General features: G+C 44.0%; 2 protein-coding genes across 4 annotated transcripts in view; both read left to right on the forward strand.

Moving 5' to 3' along the window:
- Positions 1-1,443: 1,443 nt before the first annotated feature.
- Positions 1,444-4,245, forward strand: haus4 (HAUS augmin-like complex, subunit 4). Of its 2 annotated transcripts, none has more exons than XM_037479324.2 (9): positions 1,444-1,634; positions 1,909-2,048; positions 2,354-2,485; positions 2,600-2,740; positions 2,859-2,982; positions 3,052-3,197; positions 3,370-3,500; positions 3,661-3,729; positions 3,944-4,245. In XM_037479324.2, exons 1-9 carry the CDS (start codon positions 1,568-1,570, stop codon positions 4,128-4,130), a joined length of 1,137 nt encoding a protein of 378 aa, XP_037335221.1. In that variant the 5' UTR covers positions 1,444-1,567; the 3' UTR covers positions 4,131-4,245. The 2 variants fall into 2 exon arrangements, with proteins under 2 accessions (XP_037335221.1, XP_037335222.1); XM_037479325.2 differs by having other exon boundaries at positions 2,859-2,955.
- Positions 4,246-5,451: 1,206 nt separating this feature from the next.
- dock11 (dedicator of cytokinesis 11) overlaps positions 5,452-20,948 on the forward strand; it is a 53,989-nt gene continuing 38,492 nt past the window's right edge. For both annotated transcript variants that reach the window (XM_037479476.2, XM_037479477.2), the window contains exons 1-10: positions 5,452-5,720; positions 14,708-14,824; positions 15,168-15,257; positions 15,929-16,011; positions 16,390-16,456; positions 17,996-18,091; positions 18,373-18,507; positions 19,259-19,442; positions 19,984-20,063; positions 20,767-20,850. In XM_037479476.2, the coding sequence (XP_037335373.2) occupies positions 5,616-5,720; positions 14,708-14,824; positions 15,168-15,257; positions 15,929-16,011; positions 16,390-16,456; positions 17,996-18,091; positions 18,373-18,507; positions 19,259-19,442; positions 19,984-20,063; positions 20,767-20,850 (1,041 nt within the window). In that variant the 5' untranslated portion in view covers positions 5,452-5,615. The remainder of the gene's footprint in view (positions 5,721-14,707; positions 14,825-15,167; positions 15,258-15,928; positions 16,012-16,389; positions 16,457-17,995; positions 18,092-18,372; positions 18,508-19,258; positions 19,443-19,983; positions 20,064-20,766; positions 20,851-20,948) is intronic.

A 20,948-nucleotide genomic window follows, 5' to 3' on the forward strand; every position in this document is an offset into this window, starting at 1 on the left:
ACGTTAATACACATATAATGAACCGAGCATGAATTACATTATATGCTTGCAACACAGCAAGGGAAAATTAAAACGCTTTTTACTATTATACATTGTCATTTGATAAATAAGTTTGCACTGTTTTTACAGTGTACACTAGTATTATATATTCTTTACCTGCATCTATCGATCGGCCCAACTCCCAAATTATTATTTTCTATTCATGTGTAACTAAAGAGACTTAAAAATAATTAATATTCCTTGTCTGAGTTTAACCCAAAACTAGTAAAGTGAAGAATAAATCTGTGTGGGTAGAGTTGGATGTTTTATTTCCATACTATCATGAGTGTTGCACCAAAAAGAAAACATGGGCAAAGACGGTTACAAAGAAACTGCTGAGAGAAGCACATGGAAGAGGCCAGAGGTCATGACGGAAGGGTCACACTATACAGGAATACTTACAGTTGCCGAAGCTCAATATGGATTGGCATAGATGGGAGAATTACCTTCTCTATTCATTTATTAATATCTAACCAGCCTCATAGAAACTGCAGGTAAGATTTTGCATAGCACTGTAGGAAGGTGGCTGTGGTCTTTGCAGCCACAGACTCAATAAATGGCAAGGTATATTGTTTCATCACTTCTCATCAACTTTCAGGTAGCAACACTAAGACTTTTTTATTGTGAGCGGCACTCCTCACGCTACTTCACTAACCGCCTGGGTGGCTCCTGCCACAACTGTATTGTCTTTTTCTTTGAAGAACTGCAAGGGCAAACAAAAAGAGAGGAGTAAAACAACTTCAATGACCTGCATTAAAGCAAAACAAGAGGTTAATCTTGCCTCTGGCTGGAATGTCAACAAGTCTCTCGAAGCAAGTTATTCTACGGCCAACACTGACAGCAACAATTATCTTTGCGTTTTCCAGGTGATGGCCGGATTCAAGAGCAAGAATATCAGAAATGAAATAATATTGAGAACATAGAATATTATAAAAAGAATCAAAATTCAACAAGAGACACTAAAAATGAACGGTGGGATTCAAGGAAAATGTGTGTTTCATCAGAGCCCATTGTTCACAAATTTAAGTGCGTGTTATTGATCCATAAATACCCAGTACGTCATTAGGAAGAGCATTCACTGCTGTGAAGATGAAGTGTGAAAACCTTTATTTTGTGCCATGTTATGCCTGGTTTTAGGACTTTTCTGGGAAACTACTAGAATACAGAAAAAACTTTTTGGGATTTGATTCTAATACAGACAACATACATATTTTGTAATCATGAATTGAAACGAAGATTAGGTTATTGTTAAATGATACTTCATTCAGAATAATTAAAATATCACGTTAACATTTGCAATGTGCGCTCCCGCGAGCGGCATCCAGGGCTCAAAAGGAGGCAGAAGGGGCGGGACTCTGTTGAATTGACCACATGGCTCATTTAACCAATGGGAACCAATCTTTCAAGCGCGCGCAACTTGATTCAGGAAGTACGTATTTTGTTGAGTTTACGAGCTAGCGAGAAAAGTCTTCACAAATTATAAAACGCTTAAGTGTCTTGGGTAACAAGAAACAGAGTTCAACTGAACATGTCCGCTGCTTCCGACTCCACGTATATATCGTCACTCGGCAAGGGGGACAGCTTGCATCATCAAGGTGAGAAAAATAAGTTTAGCTACAGACTTAATTTAACGTTAGCTGCTGCTTAACTAGACAAGTAACGTTAACTAAAGTTACCTCTTATAAAATGCGCATTGTTACGTGAAACCTAAAACAAGATCAGAGAAGAATAACGCTGCATATTTCTTAGTCATGCCCCAAGTCCAAAGTAATACGATTTTCTAAACAGTTATAAATATGTCAGTAGTCTCCATCCATTAAGTTTGGCCATCGATAACAAGTTTTCTGTATTTACTCTCATCCCACCCAGTTGTTGCCTCCCTGCCTCTGTGTGACATTACAGAGGAGGATCTGACTCAGAACCCCCAGTTGTGTAAACTTCTGGCCACCCTGTCCCAACATGTGGACCCACATGGACTCACGGTCCCACTAAAAACAGAGCTGGAAAAGGTATCACAAGGGACCTCGTCATACAAAACTCTTTATTCACAAACCCATGAAGCTTCTTGCTTTCCAATGGACGTATTTCATGGTGCTATTTCAACTAAACCTGTCAGACCAAACCACTTTATGTTTGCCACTTCAAGAGAAGAGGGATTTTACCTTTTAAATAACACATTAGTCTGTGACTTACCGACCTCCACTGGTAACCAGTAAGAATTGCATTCACAGAGATGGAACCTGTTGTCTCCTGCGCCGGCCTGAGAGTGTTAGTGTTTATGTTTTTGCGAGCAATTACAAATGCTTTATTCCAGGCTGAGCAGAAGCTGCAGAGCCAGAGGCGTCACTGGCTGCGCTCCGAGAGCCTCCACAAAGCGCTGCAGGAGATGATCCAGGACCACTGTATCAGGAAGCACCATGGCACTGTGCCCCCCGACCAGAGCATGGTACTTTTCACTTGTTTACACAATCACCCGTCCATGAATCATGGGTGACACTTTGCATTATAATTACTTTACTATTATTACTTTGCGTGTGTGTGTGTGTGTGTGTATGTGTAGTTTTTTGATACAATGGAGAAGTGTCTGTTGGTGGCGGAGTGTGTCAGACAGCTGGATCCCAGCAGCACTACCGACCAGGACCAGCCCTCCGTTCTGGGTCTGAACCCTGAACAGATTCTGGAGCTCATGCCATCAGAGAAAGTGAGTCAGAAAAGCACAGAATAATCACCAAAGTCCTACCACTCCATCATAGGGTATAGTGATTCTTCACTGACAGATCTATCTGGTTTACCATCATTTCTGCATTTATTGTCACCAGAATGTTCAAAGAATGAAACAGAGTCTTCCCAGAGAGTTGGAGAAACATCTGAAGAAAAAGTGTCTGAGCCTCCTTTCTTACTATCAACCTGAATGGGGTGCAGTAACTACGCAGTATCTGCTAAGTAAATATCCTCACTCTAACTATATCTACTTTTTTGATATCACTTCACTGTTTTCCAATGTCATTCTAGAAAATGAGAGTGAAGGTCTGAAGAACAGCAAGTTGTCTCATCTGTCAGCCCAACTTGTCAATGAAAAGAAAAGAGCAGAGAGTCTGAAGGAGACGTCCCGTGAGAACTCAGTCCTCCTGCAAAGACAGACTCATCTCTACCTCTCTGTAAGTTTTCTCTTGTTTTTGGCAGTTTATTACATGTTATTTCTTTGCCGCGTATTTTGCAAGTTCACTTTTGGAAAAATAGTTTTAAAATGACAACTATTTTGGTATTATATATGAACATTTTACATAAATATTTTCCTTTCATTTTTTGTACTTCTTTACTTGTGTCCAGGAACTGATTAAGTGCATTCAGCTTCTGCAGTCCCTCATCTTGGACCACAGGTTAAGGATCCAGACAGATCTGGACCGAAAAAAGTTGGACTATTTTGAGGGAAAATGTGAATTAGTCTTACAGAAGATCAGGTAAGGAGTTTTCATTTCATTGCATGCTTTCATATTTTGCTATTCCTTTGTATTTTCTTGTGCCTTTATCTAGAAATGCATACTTCTACAAACAACTCCAATTCTGAGATCAGCAGATTCACATTAATTTCATTAATGTTTTTCTCTTCTCCCTTCAAAGGACTGAAATGGCGGAAATTCAGCTGGACACGTACACAGTGGACTCAATATCTGCTCACAGAAAAATCAGGCAAGAGGGTTCTTATCTATTATTCATATTGCTCCAGTCTGACTTTTTAAAGGCAATACAGTGCTAGTTTAGGGAACGTATATGTTTTTATAATTTAAAAACTCTTGTATAAACTGTAAATTCCTGATTAGAAGCCTACTTCTTATAAAAACTACATTCTGTCTGAGACCTTTCCTAAAAACATGACAGTCGGTCGTTGTGTCTCTATTTTCAGAGGGACGTTGGAGTCTGAGCTGAAGGCCTGTCAGGTGGAGAAGCAGTCTGTTGAGATGAAACTGGCCTCCTTTGAGATCCTGGGAAAAGAGTTTGAGGCCCTGGCCAAGGAGTACTCCAGATTGCGGCAGGAGATAGAAATGAATAACTGGGCTCTGAACGAGTTCAGCCAGTACACGGACAAGTGAGGATCCTGCCTGAGGCCAGGACAACAGCCAGCCCCTACCTTGGCATATTGGGCCATTGCTCACATTGACATGCTGGCTTTTGGACACTTGACACACAAACACTTGGACTTTTGAACTATGTAGCATGTACATTAGTGAGTGGCCTAACTCGCATTACAGCTCATACAAATAGATTATTTTTTTCTGAAAATGTTGCAATAGTAATCAGCATTTCATCTGACTTTATTTCTGCCACAACCCATTTAGAATTCAAGGTGTTTAGCATCCATTACTTTTTAAAAATAAGATACAGCCTTACATTGAGCAATATCTTACATATGATGACTTTTGATTACTTTCTGCATTTCTATATGAAATAATAAATATGATGTAATAATTCAATACATGGTTAAAAGTTTGGAGTTCATTACTATATGTGTTGTAAAATATGAATAAAACGTAGCAAATCAGGAGTATAAGTAATGCTCATATAACTCGATCCTCTGAGCTGATATGGCTTCTCTCCCACAAATGTGCATGATAGTTCAGTAAGCTGCATCCTCTCAGAAATTATGTGAGTCATCCAACAATCAGTTTACTTTTTTTCTGTCTGCTGTGTGTTTAGGTACACATTTTAAAGATTGTTGATAAAGTGATATGAAGTTGCTATAACTTTGTCCTTCATGAACCTCATATATTGTCTGCTCTATTGGTGATCCGTATAGGAATCTCGTACAACATATTGTGCTATCCATATTGCCACAATGAGGAAACGTGTTCGGTAAAACACTTTAGGAAAGTAAGCAGTTTAGAGCTTAAGCCACACGATGGCGGTATACTTTAATTTATGACAGAGGTCATATTTCCTACTGATGATTTCATAACGCCCTTATTGCTTTTCTATACTTTTTAAAACCAAAGACTGAAAACGGTTTATGAAACACAAAGCCATAAACATAACACGCAAACATATTTCAAGATACATTTTAAAATGAGCTGATTTCCTTCACTGGACACATGACAAGACGTGGCATTTCTTAATTATTTCCATGTTTTATCACTAGCACATTCATATCTAGTTTATTCACATCTATCAGAAAATAGACTTGTCTATGGTCCCGATACGTTTTTTAAATTATTATAATCTATTCATGCAGTTTATAGCAAAGATGAAAGGGAGGGTGTTTAACATTTCCATTTGGGTTGTCTGCGTCAGGTTAACGCAGGCTACTCTGTCTATAATTGACGATCTTTGGTTACATCTGCCGCTCTGAGTAGAAACGGAAGTGGGTAAGAGTGAAACCTCTTTCTCCGTTAACCCCTCTCTGCTCTCCCCTCATCAGCAGCAGCAGCAGCAGCAGCCGCCCCGCCTAGCGACGTGAACCGCTGGCTGGTTCTCCTCTAGCCGACTCACTCCAACATCTGGCTGTCACACAAACGGCGCTACCGCGGCATGCTCGTATTCCCACCGGGGCACACGAGGTGGATTACAACCAGCCGGGCGCTATGTCTGAGGTGCGAAAATTCACAAAGAGGTTAAGCAAACCCGGGACGGCCGCGGAAGTCAGACAGAGCGTGTCGGAGGCTGTGAAGAGCTCCGTGGACCTTGTGGTGAGCAGAGCTTTAACGCCAATGCCGTCTGCGGACCGGCGGCGGTCATTTTTTGAGCCAACGCGGATGATGTAAAAACGTTAACGTGTTACCAGCTGCCCCGTTCTCCTATAGGGAAAATGTCATTTTTTTTTTCAATTAATCCTCTACACCGCTAATGGTCAAACTCGTCTACGTGCACTCTTGTCGCACTTTTTGTATTCGTCCTCCCAGTTTTCCATTCGCCGCGCGCGCGTCCCGCCAGCCTTTCACGGTAAGCCGCAGCTAACGGGAAGCTCCGGTAACGTCAGCAGTCAAACGGTTCTTTCCGCGTTTACTGTCACACGTTTCCCCATTCTGCGTGAAAGACGGGGCTCTGCTTTCTAAATTGCCGGCGTTACAACACTGCGTGACATTGTGCGCAGGAACACATGTTTTAGTGAAAAGAAGAAACACGGTTTGGGTCACGTGTCGCTCCTTTTGTGTGCGGGCGGATGAGGAGCAGTGACAGCGGGGCAGCTGCAGCATGGCCCCCCTGTCCTCTAAGGGGGGGAGAGAGAGAGGGAGAGAGAGAGGGAGCCTCTGTATGTCTGCTAGAAAGAAGGCATTGGATGCATGTGCATATAATTGATGCATATTTGTGCAAGATTTCATTAAAGCACCCCCACCCCCCTCCCTTTTTTAATCAATAGCCGGTGGCTGATATAGTGCCTTGGAAAATACAGCGATAATGAGGGATTAGAGCGCAGTGGTTCGAGATGAGTAACACAGAGGATCCTGCTGACACACCGTGTGTGTCTGTGTGTGTGCGTGTGTGTGATAGAGAAATTATGTGTGCGTGAACTAAATTTGGTCAGTAAGACTTTAGACGTTTGTCTTGAGGCCTCCATTGAAATCAGGGCAGATTTCCTTGTTTGTGTTTCATCTGACAAACATTCCCACTTTTGTCATTGTGAAACTCTGGATCTGGTTTGTACGAGAGAGGACTTCTGGTTCCTTTGGGATTAGGCTGTAGTCTTATGATGATGAGGAGGAGGCGAAGTGTGACGCAAAGAGGTCACTAGTAATCATGTGATATGGCTTCGATTTCCGCAACATAGGTGGGAGTGTGTGTCTGTGTGTTGTTTATGGGTCTAGCCACGTGGGACTAGTGTGCACCGATGTGTTTCTCCTCCTGTTTTGGCTGCTCGTTTTATGGAATAAACGGTTGGCTTGGTAACAGAGAACAAACGTTGTTTTGTGTCTTTTTGTGTGTGTATGTGTGTGTGTGTGTTGGGGGGGATTCCCCTTAGGCCTGCTGGGATGATGCTTCCTGTGTGACTGTCCGGTTGTGCATTCTGGTCTTGCATGTTTCTGAGCACAGAGTACTTTCGACTTTGGAAAAGGACGGAGCACATTGAGCACTGGACTCAAGGGGATAATGTAGAGTGACATTTTCGAGAAGTCACACATTTGTGACCAATAACATCCTGTCCTAGTTGCTGTAATATGCTGCTGTGGTTACAGGCCATCACAAATGTCTCCACTTCCACATGCGCTTTGTCTTTTCAAGTCAAAATATCTAATGTGAATCTGCTTATTTTGGATGGAAAAAAGAGAAGCGTTGTTAATTATGACATCGTTTTGCTTCCGATCCTGAGTTCAGGGGGCCTTGTTAGAGTGAATGCACTGTCGCCATATAGGGTGTCGAGGACACATCCCCCATGAACTCCTCACTACACTTTATCGGACATGTCTGTGGTCAGTAGAAAAGTCACCCTATGGGGATTAATCTATCAAAGCATTCCACTGAGTCTGCTGTATATACAAATGTATGGTCGTGGAGAAACAGAAAGGACAAGGGCCTTCTTTTATTTAGGCTTAAATATCCATAACAAAAGAGAACCTACGCTGTTTTTGTGGCGTGATACAACGTTTTCACTAGACACTTTACTAATCATTTACCATAACTACCTCATGTGAATGTAAAGTTAAGCGAGGGAACCACAAACCTAATGGAAACGCTCCAGTGTGTTCAGCTGCTGCACATGTGTTGGATGCGTGAAACCAGCTTTTAATCAGGTGTGTGAATCCATTAATGCAACGAGAAGCTCCCTTTATAGAATAGTTAGGAACAGACAGGGAGCTGGTCCACAGCGGACTACTGATTCCCACTGTGTGCGACTTTCATGTCAACAGTGTGTCTGTGTTTTGAGTGTGCGCACAGCCGGTGTGTTTAACTTTAAATGTCCTGAGCCAACGTGCTAAAAAAAAAACCTGTCCACATCTGCTGAACTGTAGCAAGGCGCAGACATCTGGATAATTTCAATTCAATTCAATTCAATTCATTTTATTTTGTATAGCCCAAAATCGCAAATTACAAATTTGCCTCAGAGGGCTTTACAGTCTGTACACATGCAACATCCTCTGTCCCGAAACCCTCACATCGGCACAGGAAAAACTCCCCAAAATATGAAAAAAACCCTTCAATGGGGAAAAAAGGGAAGAAACCTTAGGGAGAACGTCAGAGGAGGGATCCCTCTCCCGGGATGGACAGACTGCAATGGATGTCATGTGTACAGAATCAACAATGTAAAAGATGTACAATACATTCAATTTCTCTAACTGAAATGATACAAGTAATTGCAAGTAGCAGAAGAGGTGTACGGCAGGACCACTGCAGGGACAACCTCCATCAGATCGAACCACCATCCACAGAGGCTTCTGTGGGGAGGGAGAGCAGAAAGATGTTGGTTTTTGATGACAGTAATATGAATCATATTTAAAGTAATGATGATGGCAGCAGCAGGTGTCAGCAGAGCCATGAGCCAGGAGTCAGAACCGGGGTCCGCACGAAACTATGATCCACGGAGACCTGCTAGGCGAGAAAGCACAAAAAACTCCCGGAAAGAAGCTTAATTAGTGATGTACATTAATAAAGCATGGATGATTGTGGGAGGAGAGAGTGAGAGAGGGGCTCGGTGTGTCCTAAGAAGTCCCCCGGCAGTCTAAGCCTAGAGCAGCTTAACTAACTAACTATAAGCAATATCAAAGAGGAACGTTTTAAGCTTTATCTTAAATGAACTGACCGAGTCTGCCCCCCGGACTGAAAGTGGAAGCTGGTTCCACAAAAGAGGAGCTTGATAACTGAAGGCTCTGGCCCCCATCCTACTTTTTAAAACTCTAGGAACCACAAGTAGCCCAGCATCTATGGAGCGTAGATGCCTTGTAGGACAATACGGTGTAACAAGCTCTTTAAGATAAGACGGTGCCTCACCAGCAAGTGCCTTGTAGGTGAGGAGAAGTACCTTAAATTCTATTCTTGATTTAACAGGAAGCCAGTGCAGAGAAGTTAATACAGGAGTTATATGATCCCATTTCTTAGTTCTTGTTAATACACGTGCTGCAGCATTCTGAATCAGTTGGAGAGGTTTAAGCGATTTACAAGAGCAGCCTGATAACAAAGAATTACAGTAATCCAGTCTAGAAGTAACAAATGCATGAACTAGTTTTTCTGCATCACTTTGAGACAGGAAGTTCCTGATTTTTGATATATTCCGTAGATGAAAAAAGGCAGTCCTTGAAGTCTTCTTTATATGAGAGTTGAAGGACATATCCTGGTCGAAGAGAACTCCAAGATTTCTGACGGTGCTGTTGGATACCAGAGCAATTCCATCCATAGAGACTGTATCACGTGACAGCTGACTTCGAAGGCGCTCTGGGCCTATCATGATAACTTCCGTTTTTTCCGAGTTTAACATCAGGAAGTTGCAGGTCATCCAGGTTTTGATGTCTCCAAGACAGTCCTGAAGTCTAACAAGTTGGTTGGTGTCTTCTGGCTTGATCGATAGATACAGTTGAGTATCGTCTGCATAACAATGGAAGTTTATGCGGTGTTTTCTGATAACGTCGCCCAAAGGAAGCATGTACAGGGTAAATAGAATCGGTCCAAGCACAGAACCTTGTGGGACTCCGTGACCAACATTCGTGGTCCTCGATGATTCACCGTTCACAAACACAAACTGGGATCGATCCGATAAATAAGATTTAAACCAGCTGAGTGCAGTTCCTTTGATGCCAATCAAGTGTTCCAGTCTCTGCAGCAGGATACGGTGATCGATGGTGTCAAATGCAGCACTGAGGTCCAGCAATACAAGAAAAGATACAAGTCCTTGGTCCGATGCAAGTAGAAGATCATTTGTAATTTTCACCAGTGCCGTTTCTGTGCTGTGATGCATTCGAAATCCTGACTGGAAATCCTCGAACAAAGCATTGTTTTGTAGAAAGTCACATAATTGATTCGCGACAGATTTCTCCAGGATCTTAGCGAGGAAGGGAAGATTAGAGATGGGTCTGTAGTTAGCCAACACCTCTGGAGCTAGGGTAGGTTTCTTCAGAAGAGGTTTAATTACAGCTACCTTGAAGGACTGTGGTACATGTCCTGTCAACAAAGACAGATTCATAATATCCAGTAGGGATGTGCTAATTAACGGAAAAACTTCCTTAAGCAGCTTAGTTGGAATCGGATCCAGGAGACAAGTGGAAGAGTTGGATTTCAAAATTGTAGAAGTCAGTTGATCAAGGTTGATGGAAGAGAAACCATCCAAGTAGGTATCAGGGCCCACGGCTGCGTCCAAGGATCCTACATCCGCGGACGGGTTGGCTCCGGTTGGGGGTAGTAGACCATCAATTTTCTCTTTGATAGTCAGAATCTTATTATTGAAGAAGTTCATAAAGTCGTTACTACTGAGGTCCACAGGAATACACGGCTCGACAGCGCTGTGACTCTCTGTCAGTCTGGCTACAGTGCTGAAGAGAAACCTGGAGTTGTTTTTATTTTTCTCGATTAATGATGAGTAATAAGATGCTCTTGCGTTACGGAGAGCCTTCTTATGTTTTAACGCTGTCTTGCCAAGTTAGCCTAGATCCTTCTGATTTGGTGGAACGCCATAACCGCTCAAGTTTCCGCACAGTTTGCTTTAGGTTCCGGGTTTGAGAGTTATACCAAGGCGCGAACTTCCTTCTTGTTGCCATTCTTCTTTTGAGGGGAGCAATACCAGCCAGCGCCATTCTCAAAGAGCCTGTGGCAGTATCGACAAGATGGTCGATTTGTGACGGACTGAAGTTTTCACAGGAGTCTTCTGATATCTTGAGACAGGACACTGAACTTAGAGCAGAGGGAATGGTTTCTTTAAATGAGGCTACAGCGGTGTCCGATAAACATCGACTGTAGAAACCCTTGGCAGGAGGAGGAGATTCTGGCAGTAGAAATTCAAAGGTTATCAGACAATGGTCGGACAGGAGAGGGTTCTGTGGAAAGATTGTTAAGTGTTCTATCACAATACCATACACAAGAACCAAGTCGAGGGTGTGGTTAAAACAATGAGTTGGTTTGTTTACAGTCTGACAGAAACCAATTGATTCCAGCAAAGAGAGAAATGAAGTACCAAGGCTGTCGTTATCGACATCCACATGAATGTTAAAGTCACCCACTATAATTACCTTGTCCGTTTTAAGGACCAAACTCGTTAAGAACTGTGAAAATTCACATAAAAATTCAGAATAAGGACCTGGGGCCCTGTACACTATTACAAAGAGAACCGGCTGGATTATTTTCCAGGTTGGTTGTGAAAGACTGAAAGTCAGACTTTCAAATGAGTTATAATCCAGTTTAGGTTTAAGGTTTATTAAAAGGCAGGAGTCATAAATAGCTGCCACTCCACCCCCTCGGCCTGTGCCTCGGGGGATATGAGTATTAACATGACTTGGAGGAGTCGCTTCATTTAAGCTAAAGTACTCCCCATCCGATAGCCATGTTTCAGTAAGACAGAAAATATCAACATGGTTGTCAGATATTAGTTCATTTACTAAAACAGCTTTAGAGCACAGAGATCTAATATTCAAAAGACCCCCTTTAATTCTCCTAGTTTGTTGCACAGTTGTATTGTTACATTTAACTTTGATTAAGTTATTAAATATAACTCCTCGGTTGTTTACCTTTAACTTAAATAACGGTGTCCATGGGGCAGAAACAGTTTCTATAGAGTTAATTACGCTGAGTGACTGCTCGGAATGAAGCGCAGAGAAGTGTGTAAGACTGCGACTCTGCTTCCTGGTCTGAACTCTGGGTCATGGATTAAGTCCATTAAGAAACTGGGTCAGGTTCTTAGAAATGAGTTGAGCTCCATCCAAAGTTGGATGGATGCCGTCCCTCCTAATCAGACCAGGCACTCCCCAAAACGTTTTCCAGTGATCAACGAAGCCCACATTATTTACTGGGCACCACCTCGACAACCAGCGGCGGAATGACGACATGCGGCTATACATGTCGTCACTGATCAAGTTTGGGAGGGGGCCAGAGAAAACTACGGTGTCCGACATTGTTTTAGCGTATGTACACACCGATTCCACGTTAACTTTTGTGACTTCCGAGTGGCGTAACCGGGAGTCATTACCGCCGACATGTATTACAATCTTACTGTATTTACGTTTATCCTTAGCCAGCAGTTTAAGATAAGACTCAATGTCGCCCGCTCTGGCCCCGGGGATACAAGTGACTATGGCCCCTGGTTTCGCTAACTTCACGTTCCTCAGAATGGAGCTACCTATAACCAGAGTTGGCTTCTCAGCGGGTGTGTCGCTGAGTGGGGAGAAGCGGTTTGAAACGTGAAGTGGTTGGTGGTTAACCGTGTGCTTCGACTTAGACTTATGCTTATTCCGGACAGTCACCCAGCCTCCCGGCCGCTCGGGGGTTGCCGGGGGACGGTTAGCAGGAGCAAACGATACGTCTATGTGGTCCGCACCGACTATAGGAGATGGCTGGTTAACAGGATAGGCGGCATTACTTTCAAACAAAATCATCATCATCATCATCATCATCATCATCATCATCATCATCATCATCGTGTCCTTCGTTCCCTGGAGGCAACACCTGGGGTCGGCTTTGCTCTCTGTGATTGGTGTTTGAGTTTTGTCAGGCCTGCTCGCGTCACGCGGTTACGCCCAAATGTTGGCCCATGTCATTTCATGTTTTACCATCCTTCTGTTTCTCAAGCAGCGAGACTGGCCGCACAGCTTGTGATCACTCAGCTGCTTACCCCTTTTATGAAAAGGAGATCTCTCTCTCTCTCTCTCTCTCTCTCTCTCTCTCTCTCTCTCTCTCTCTTCCCCCCCGCCCAAGCCCTCTCTGTAACACGATCAGCGTTGCAGTGGAGCCACTGTGCGCTCTGACTTGCAGCGCTGCGGTTCAGCTTGTTGCACATGACAGGAAGCAGAGCCGCTGCTCCGGGGTGCAGAGCCATGTGTAATGCTTTCAGCAGATTGGAAGGTTTCTGCGCTGGTCGCTGCTTGTCCATTCAGCACTTGAACCCCATGGAAAAAGATCAAAGTGATCGCAACATCAAGGAGAGGAATCTGCAAATGCCTAAATTTCCTTATTTGAAAGTATGATTGAGGTTGTGGAAGTTACTTTTCATACAAGTGGTCAAAGAAAAAACAAAACAACCTAATGGCAGGTTTCATGCGCCAGACGGCCAAGTCGGGGTCTGGTGGAATAATTTGCAGGGAACATGTACTTGTAACCGGCTTATTTAACAGACAACTTATTGGTTAGAGGACACTGAAAGGAAGAACTTTTTTCTTTTCCATACTAGTGTACTAATGGAGCTGTTAACCCCTTTATACTCCACTGGACGAACACTCAACAGCCAGACGGCGTTCAAAACCACACTGCTTCATTTTCCGAATCCTCAGGAAATGTGGAGTCTTGGGTTGGAAGATTTGAGGCGGTGTAAACGTCAGGGTTTCACTGAGAAGTTGATACCAGCTGATACATAACGTGTAATATCAGACAGTGGCCTTTAGTTGTTTTTTCATCTTTTTTTCCGGCTGCTTACAGCCTCTGAATTTAACCCAGATAGACTCAGCTCCTACTGTACACTTTTGGAGGGGCAACTGTGGCTCAGTGGAGAGCAGGGTCCTTCAACCAAGGGGTCAAAGGGTCAGTGGTTCAATACCTGGCTCCGCTATGGAGATTCACACGCAAATTTCCCACAAAAACAAGCATAGATGTATCTATTAATTGAGATAGATGGGTGATTGATGACATTTGTTTTTACTATTCCTTGAGGAAGCAACCAAACTCCAAGTTGCACCCCGTCCCTTCACAGCAGTGCATTAAAAGCAGAGGTCCAATTTCAGGCCAGAGCAGTAGGAAAGATTTAAAAAAAAAACCTGCATTGACTTCAATGTTTTATTGCCCAGCAGCGGTACAGCAGGAAAACAATGCGGTGCATCACAGCTGCATGGCTCTTCTCTCCATGGAAATATGAAAAAGTGGAACATGACCCAGTCGTCTGTCTCCATTTGTCAGGGTTTCCCTCTCCGCACTCCTCTCACCCCTTAGACGGCGACCAAGGCCATGCATTTACTGGCTAAGACATTCATCACTGTGGTCGCTTCTTAGCTCAAGCTTAAAGGGGCACCTTCTTGGAATTAATTGTGAATCTTTCCAAGTGGTTTAGGTTGTGCTTGTGATCACATCTTGACCTAGTTGTGGAATGCTAAGTTTTGGCTGGTTGGCCCCTTTAAGACAAAATGCAGAGAAGTTGATTTCATAGCCACTTCTCTCTGAAACTCATAACAGGAAGCTGTGATGTTCTGCCGTGACATGTGATTTATTTATTTTCATTATTAAATTCACACACTGCATGTGAAAGCGGATAACTATCAATTCAAATATCATGATTCTCGGCCCCTTCCGTCTTTCCAGATGTTGTTGTTCTCTTTTTTTTGCCATCTTTTTAACCCCCCCCCTCCCGCCCTTCCCCCCCTCTCCGCACCTCCCATAACACTGATCACTGTGACACTGCTCTGAACCTGTGTGATTTCTCATGGCTCTGTTTTTGCATGCGCAGTGAAAGGTCCTCGGGGTGAGCCCTTGTTAACTTCTTTCCATAAAACCAGGTCAGGTGGGCTCGAAGGGGCACAAAGTCACATGTCTTTGTGTTGTTTGTCTTCCCCTTTTTCAGGAGCAGCCAAAGATCATTGAACCTCTGGACTATGAAGCTGTGGTGTTTCAGAGAAAGGCCCAGATCCACAGTGACCCCCACCGAGACCTGCTGCTCTGCCCTGTGGACGATGTGTCGGTGAGTCCTCTCTCCTCCCTGTTCAAGACAGTCTGAGCCCAATGGGAACAAAGTGCTGCAAAACATCAATTTCTAAATAAATGCTTCCCATCATCAGTCACTGTTCACCCCCAACACTCAAATATTTACAATCCAGCCAAGTGCCTCTGCTCTGCACTTCCATGTGGTTTTGTTTAGAAGCACCTCTCATTTTTTTCCATCTGTCCCATTGTATCTGTGCCTTTTGTTTCCTCATTCATCTTGTTCCCTTTGTTTGTGGCTCCCTGCTGTCTTAACATCTAACGGGACATCCAAAACAACTGTCACCATAACGTAGGTTCCTTTTGGTCCCGTGTGCACGCAGGAGTCCCAGATTTTGCGGCAGAGGAGGACCGTTGTTCCCTCGGTGCCTCAGAACGCTGAGCGGGAGGCCCGGAGTCTGTTTGCCAAAGAGGTACTGCAACCCAGCTGTCCTCTGCGTAGGACTTGGCTGCACGCATTCTCATACGGAAAATTTGTAGCAGTTTTTGTAGGAAAGAAAATAATGAAGGGATTCATGGCTGACATTAAATCTCCTTAGTAATAGGACGTTTTCCCTGAAAATTAAGAGACGTTTCTTGGAGACCGTTTCCCCAACCTTTATGAAAAACGCATGAGACGCAGACTGGACAGGCGAGTAGTAAAAAGCCTCTCTACGGATGATACCAGGTTCTAGCAATGAGAAACAGACTCTTCTGGTATGATGTCTGAATAAACTGCTGCTCTGCCAGGCCCTGAATGTGTGTGCGAGGGCCAGCTCTCATGACTGTGACATAGCACGGAAACAGCTGTCATGGATTGGGAACACCGACGCAGCCTCTCCTTAACAAAGGTCCTTTCAGCTGACTTGATTGGGAATTTCTGCTTGGAGCTTTACATCGATTAAGAAGCAATATGCACAACAAAAACCATCTTGAGTAATATCGAGCCAAAGTCTGTTCTTGTGCCACTTTATTTACTTGTTTTAAGTTGATTAATGTGATGGGGCTGGACCTGGTTAGGTCCCTTTGCTTTTGCAGCATGCTCCTTGTTTATGAGTGGATCTGCTGCTTCTAATCCGGCTCTCTGGGTTGATCTGTTTGGCAGTGCATCAAGATGTATAACACCGACTGGCACGTAATCAACTACAAGTACGAGGCGTACTCCGGTGACTTCCGCATGTTGCCGAGGTAAGGAAGCTACGGGTGGAAGGTTGGGGAAAAACTACATAGGGGTTTTTTTTTTTGCTGCCAAATCTGTAACATGTACAAGAAGTTTACTCATCACTCTCATATGGGTCTGCCGGGTGACCACTTGTGTCCGTATGTTGACACTACCTGAGGAAATTAGTTCTATCCCTGTGACCTGCACAAATAACCTATAAATAACTCAAAGGGAAAAGATATAAAGACAATATCAGACGAGGTGAAACCCACAGCAAAGCATGTTGCATGCTTTACAAAGACGTAGCAGGATAGCAGACTTCACCACAGGGGACATGCAGTGGGTAGAAGGCTGATTCATTGAAGACTGCTGACCCTCACTCACTGTTCCTTTTTAATCAATAGCAAAGGCCTGAAGACGGACAAGCTGCCAGCTCATGTGTTCGAGATCGACGAAGACGCCAAAGACGAGGTGAGCAGCGGGGCCTGAGCGGCGTTAGCTCGCACACGTGGATCACTGCATTGGGGATGAGTGTTCTGTTGTTGAATCACCGCCCTTTAAGGACAGATTGTCCCAACGCACACATGCACAGCTTTCAGGGATGTGCTACAGCCCCCGGCTTGGGAAAATTGAAATGATTCCCTTTAATCTTTTTAAATCGCGGAGATGTGACACATACTTTGCTGGGTAGCCTGAAAAAACAAGCAACCGTTCCCGGGACTCTCTGTGACTTATGGTCAGTCCGTCCTTTAGTCCATCCAGCAGTGTGATTCCTCAGAGACTGAGTGCTGGGCAGTGAAACCAGTAGCATTACGTCTCCTATAAATAGCCCCCATCGATCCCTCTCCCTCCCAACCCTGTGCTGGATGAGGCTGAACTTAGACAGAGAATGGGTTTAAGTGAAGGTAAATAAATGCTGCCAGGACGGGGCTGGGGGTGGGGGGGGGTTGGCAGGCTGCAGGGGATGGCTCCATTACTTCTGGAAACAGACCATTCTACTATTACAGTCTCTTTGCATCTTCATTTCCGGCTGTGATGTATTTGCAGGCTGGCAGAAAGACCAGTTAAGAAGCAAAAAAAGAGAAAACACGTAATAACCTTTTACATCCATCCACAGGCCCCATCAATACATTTGTATCAATGCAGTCATGGGCATGGCGGATTTAGCTAAGTGCAACACCGTTGTTAGGGGCAGGGTGTGGCGTGTATGTGTGGTGGTCTGATATAAGGATGAAGGAAGCTGGGGAGAACAACAGCCAGCCAATCAGACTCCAGGACAAGGCTGGGGAGAAAGACACATGCACACCTCAACCCTTTTCATGATGTGTGTGCCTCTGTGTATGTTAATTAGCCCCGCTTGTAATGTGAATTCCTCTGTGGCTGCCATGGGCTGATCAACAGGCCCATGGCAGTTATGGGAGGGAACGGCTGCAGTGACAGGACTGAGGCAGAGTTATGATGAAACCTTTTATGGGAAGCCAAAGAAAAGCTGATGAATTGATTGCACTAGAGAGCGCCTGATTCAAATTGATGGTGGTTTGTCACAGACTGTATAGAATCTGAGAACGGTGCTTAAAGGGATATTGGGGCTTTATGAGGTGACGAGTCAGTGTATCACCTGTAGCAGGCAGACAGAATCACAGGTGTATGTACACAAGTAATGTTCCTTTTTTCTGACACGTTTTAAGTGCACCCTTTATTTAGAATATTTTCACAACTTTCTGTTGCCGTCAGCTCCCAGACTATATTTATCTTTCAGCCTTACCAAAGATGCAAAATAACATGACTGCACTTGCCGACTGGGGAAGCGTTACACCAGCAGTGCATTGCTGTGCTCCAGTGCTGCTACTCATTTGTTACTTGTCTGTTTCTCCAAATTACGGGCGTGTCGACCGCCGTCTCCTCTAGCCGGCTACGTGGACCCCTCACACAGCTCCGCTTAAAACAAACCCAGATATATAGAGCCAGTAACCCAATTGACTTCCAGCGTATTGTTTTTGTGTCCGTCAGGACACATCGTCGCTGTGCTCCCAGAGGGGAGGCATCATGAAGCAGGGCTGGCTTCAGAAAGCCAACATCAACAGCAGCCTGTCTGTCTCCATGAGGGTGAGTCACCACCAGCCTTGCAGTCTGTCATTCACACACAACAGCAAAAAAAAAAACGACAGGGGCCAATCGTGGCGTTTCCCAAAGAGAGATGACACTGGCTTAAAACTCAACATTTCACCGTCATCTTCTGCGTTAGTCCATACAATCCTATTGTGCTATATATTGTATTTGAGAATTGTCACATGAGCTACAGCAATGTTTTTAAATCCGGCAGCAAAAACACTGACATTTCTGCAAGCTGTTCCTCTGACTTGATTATCTGCTACTCTGAATTATAGGTATTCAAAAGGAGGTACTTCTACTTGTCCCAGCTCCCTGATGGCTCCTACATCCTCAACTCCTACAAGGATGAGAAGAACTGCAAGGACACCAAAGGGTCCATCTACCTGGACTCCTGCATAGATGTTGTTCAGGTACTGAAAAAATCAACAAAGTCTCTAATGCAGTTAAGATTAAGGCACAAAATATGGAGCCCCAGCACTTTCTTCACCTTTTCAAACTCTTAAAAAGGAAAGTTTGGATGTTTAGAAATGAGAACTTATTCATAGTCTATGAGCGTAAGTTAATTTCTGTTGTTGACGGGTTGAACAGAAAAATGTAATTTACCCCTTTTTAAAAAGTAAAACATCAACTTGTAATTGTTTACTATGTTTAGAATAATACATATTTAATATAAGAACATTGCTTTTCTCCGCTGCTGTTACGGTTGATTGTTTCTCCAATGGAATTTTTTTTGTATTTGGGTTGATGACCCAAATACAAAAAAATACAAATGCTGTGAGGGTTCGGTTTCTCATCCTCGTGAAAGTCGGTGTGTTCCCCCGTCTCACGGCGCTCAAGGTTCTTTCAGTCGCTATAATCCGATGGTACAGGCCGGTACCTCTTTCAGGTCTGCGATAAGCAGGGAGGCTGCCAGGAAGCTGTCAGCCTAATGAACACATTCAGAAGTCGACAAAGGGGAAGCGTGAGGAGACTCATTGTGGCCACTGAAGCTTGAGTAATAGGTCGGGCATTTGGTCAGAAAATGAATTCAATAAATTACTCTAATGATTAAAACCTTGAGGGGAAATCCTGTTACTGTAAACTATTTGTGTATTGTGTGTGTTTGAGAAAGACCGTTAAACTACAAAAGCATATAAAATCCAATGATTCTTCCCAACTCAGAGCCCTAAAATGCGCCGCAATGGCTTTGAGCTGAAGATGCAAGACCGCTACAGCCACTTCCTGGCCGCCGATAGCGAGGCGGAGATGGAGGAGTGGGTGATCACGCTGAAACAGGCTCTGCAGAGCACCACTGAGGCCAGCCAGGACCGGAGGAACGGTGCAGAGACGCTGGACTGTTCCCTGGGTGAGTTATGCCGTACAATATACTGTATGTTCGTCCAGATCATCTTTCAGCCAACCTATTATTTACTATCTTATTGGATGGTTGCTGTACTGTCAGCGTCCAGCTAGCTAATAATAATGGCATGTTTTTGCCTAACCTCTGACCCTGTTTTGGTGCCAACCAGAGTTAAAATAATCCCTCTCCCTGGTAGTGGAGGGAATCCAAAACTCAAGAAGTCCACTGGCTGTTTTTTCTCATGTAATGATATAGTCTCTCCAGAATGTTCTAGTGAAACTCAATTGGCCGAGCATGGTCGGAGATGCTGAAAAAGGGCCGGGAGATAGATGGAGGTGGGGCACGAACTTTGGGTTTCACTCAGTCCATCATGTGTCACATGGGAGTCAGCAGAATAGTGAATAGCCTCGTTCTCATTTGGCCAGGAGACTAAGATATTAGTTTGCAAAAAGGCACATAGGAAGCCTACAGGGATGTTGTGAGAGTTCACAGGGTTCTGCCTCCTGATGACCTTCACTCACGTGTGCTCACTGTCCCGTTCAATCAGATGACGACGCTACCAGCCAAGGTAAAGGTGAGAGCCTGCTGGAGAGCCTGGGGAGGAGCTTACAACCTGAGCTGATAAAGGTATGGACAAAGGAGGGATGGATGGTTGATAAATCAACACACTGATTTGCTTGGTTAATGAGAAATAGAAATACAGAAATTTGCAAGTTATTCGCTTTTCAATTGTATTTTTCAGCACTTTTTCACCGCATTCATCACATTTATAATCTCATTGATACCGGCATGATGGAAGAGCCATATTAAAGCAGCTCTTTTGTTGAACTCTTTTTTTTTTTTTTCTTTACTTGCCTTCCTTTGTCCGAGTTTATTATTTAAGCTTCAGAACAGCAGCGTTAATTCTACGGAGACCGTCCTGTTTTAATATGTCTCTAAAGCCAGCGCTACACACAGACAACAAAGCCCTCTGTGCTGGTGGTTCACTGCCGTTTGCTGCGGGCCACTGCAGCTGAGTCTGTCTGCAGGCCGGGCACAGGGAGAACAGGGAGAAGGGAGAGGAAGGGTGGGGGGAGATGTGGATCAGGGCTCTTACCGTCACCTGAGGGGTTTGATATGTTAGACTCCATTAGATGCCCTTTTTATCCTTTAGTCTGGGTCTATGTTATTTGTCACAATGGATGGGGGGCAACATAAATTTTCAAATAATAGTTAGACACATAGCCCCATATTTCTACAAGCGAGACAGCGATGTCTTCAATAGAGCATCAGCAAACATGACCACCTAATACATTTATTTCCCGTCTGTTTTTTTTGTGTGTGTCTGTAGTACGCCAGGGAAACGGACCAGCTCAATAAAATCAACAGGAATGAAGGCAGACCAAAGCTGTTCTCTCTGGATTCTGAGACACAGGTACGCAACACCTGCTTATCCTACTTATTTATTTATTTTACCATTGATTCAGACAATTTGATCTCTCCTCCCTCCTCCAACATGTTTCCTTCTCCTTT

The sequence above is a fragment of the Pungitius pungitius genome, chromosome 1 (assembly GCF_949316345.1).
Source record: "Pungitius pungitius chromosome 1, fPunPun2.1, whole genome shotgun sequence".
In the NCBI taxonomy this organism is placed as follows: domain Eukaryota; kingdom Metazoa; phylum Chordata; class Actinopteri; order Perciformes; family Gasterosteidae; genus Pungitius; species Pungitius pungitius.

Coding starts and splice junctions, on each gene's coding strand:
- haus4 (XM_037479324.2), top strand. CDS start 1,568: ATGTCCGCTGCTTCCGACTCCACGTATATATCGTCACTCGGCAAGGGG. Junction 2,741..2,858: donor AGCTCATGCCATCAGAGAAA/GTGAGTCAGAAA, acceptor TATTGTCACCAG/AATGTTCAAAGAATGAAACA. Junction 3,501..3,660: donor TTAGTCTTACAGAAGATCAG/GTAAGGAGTTTT, acceptor CTCCCTTCAAAG/GACTGAAATGGCGGAAATTC.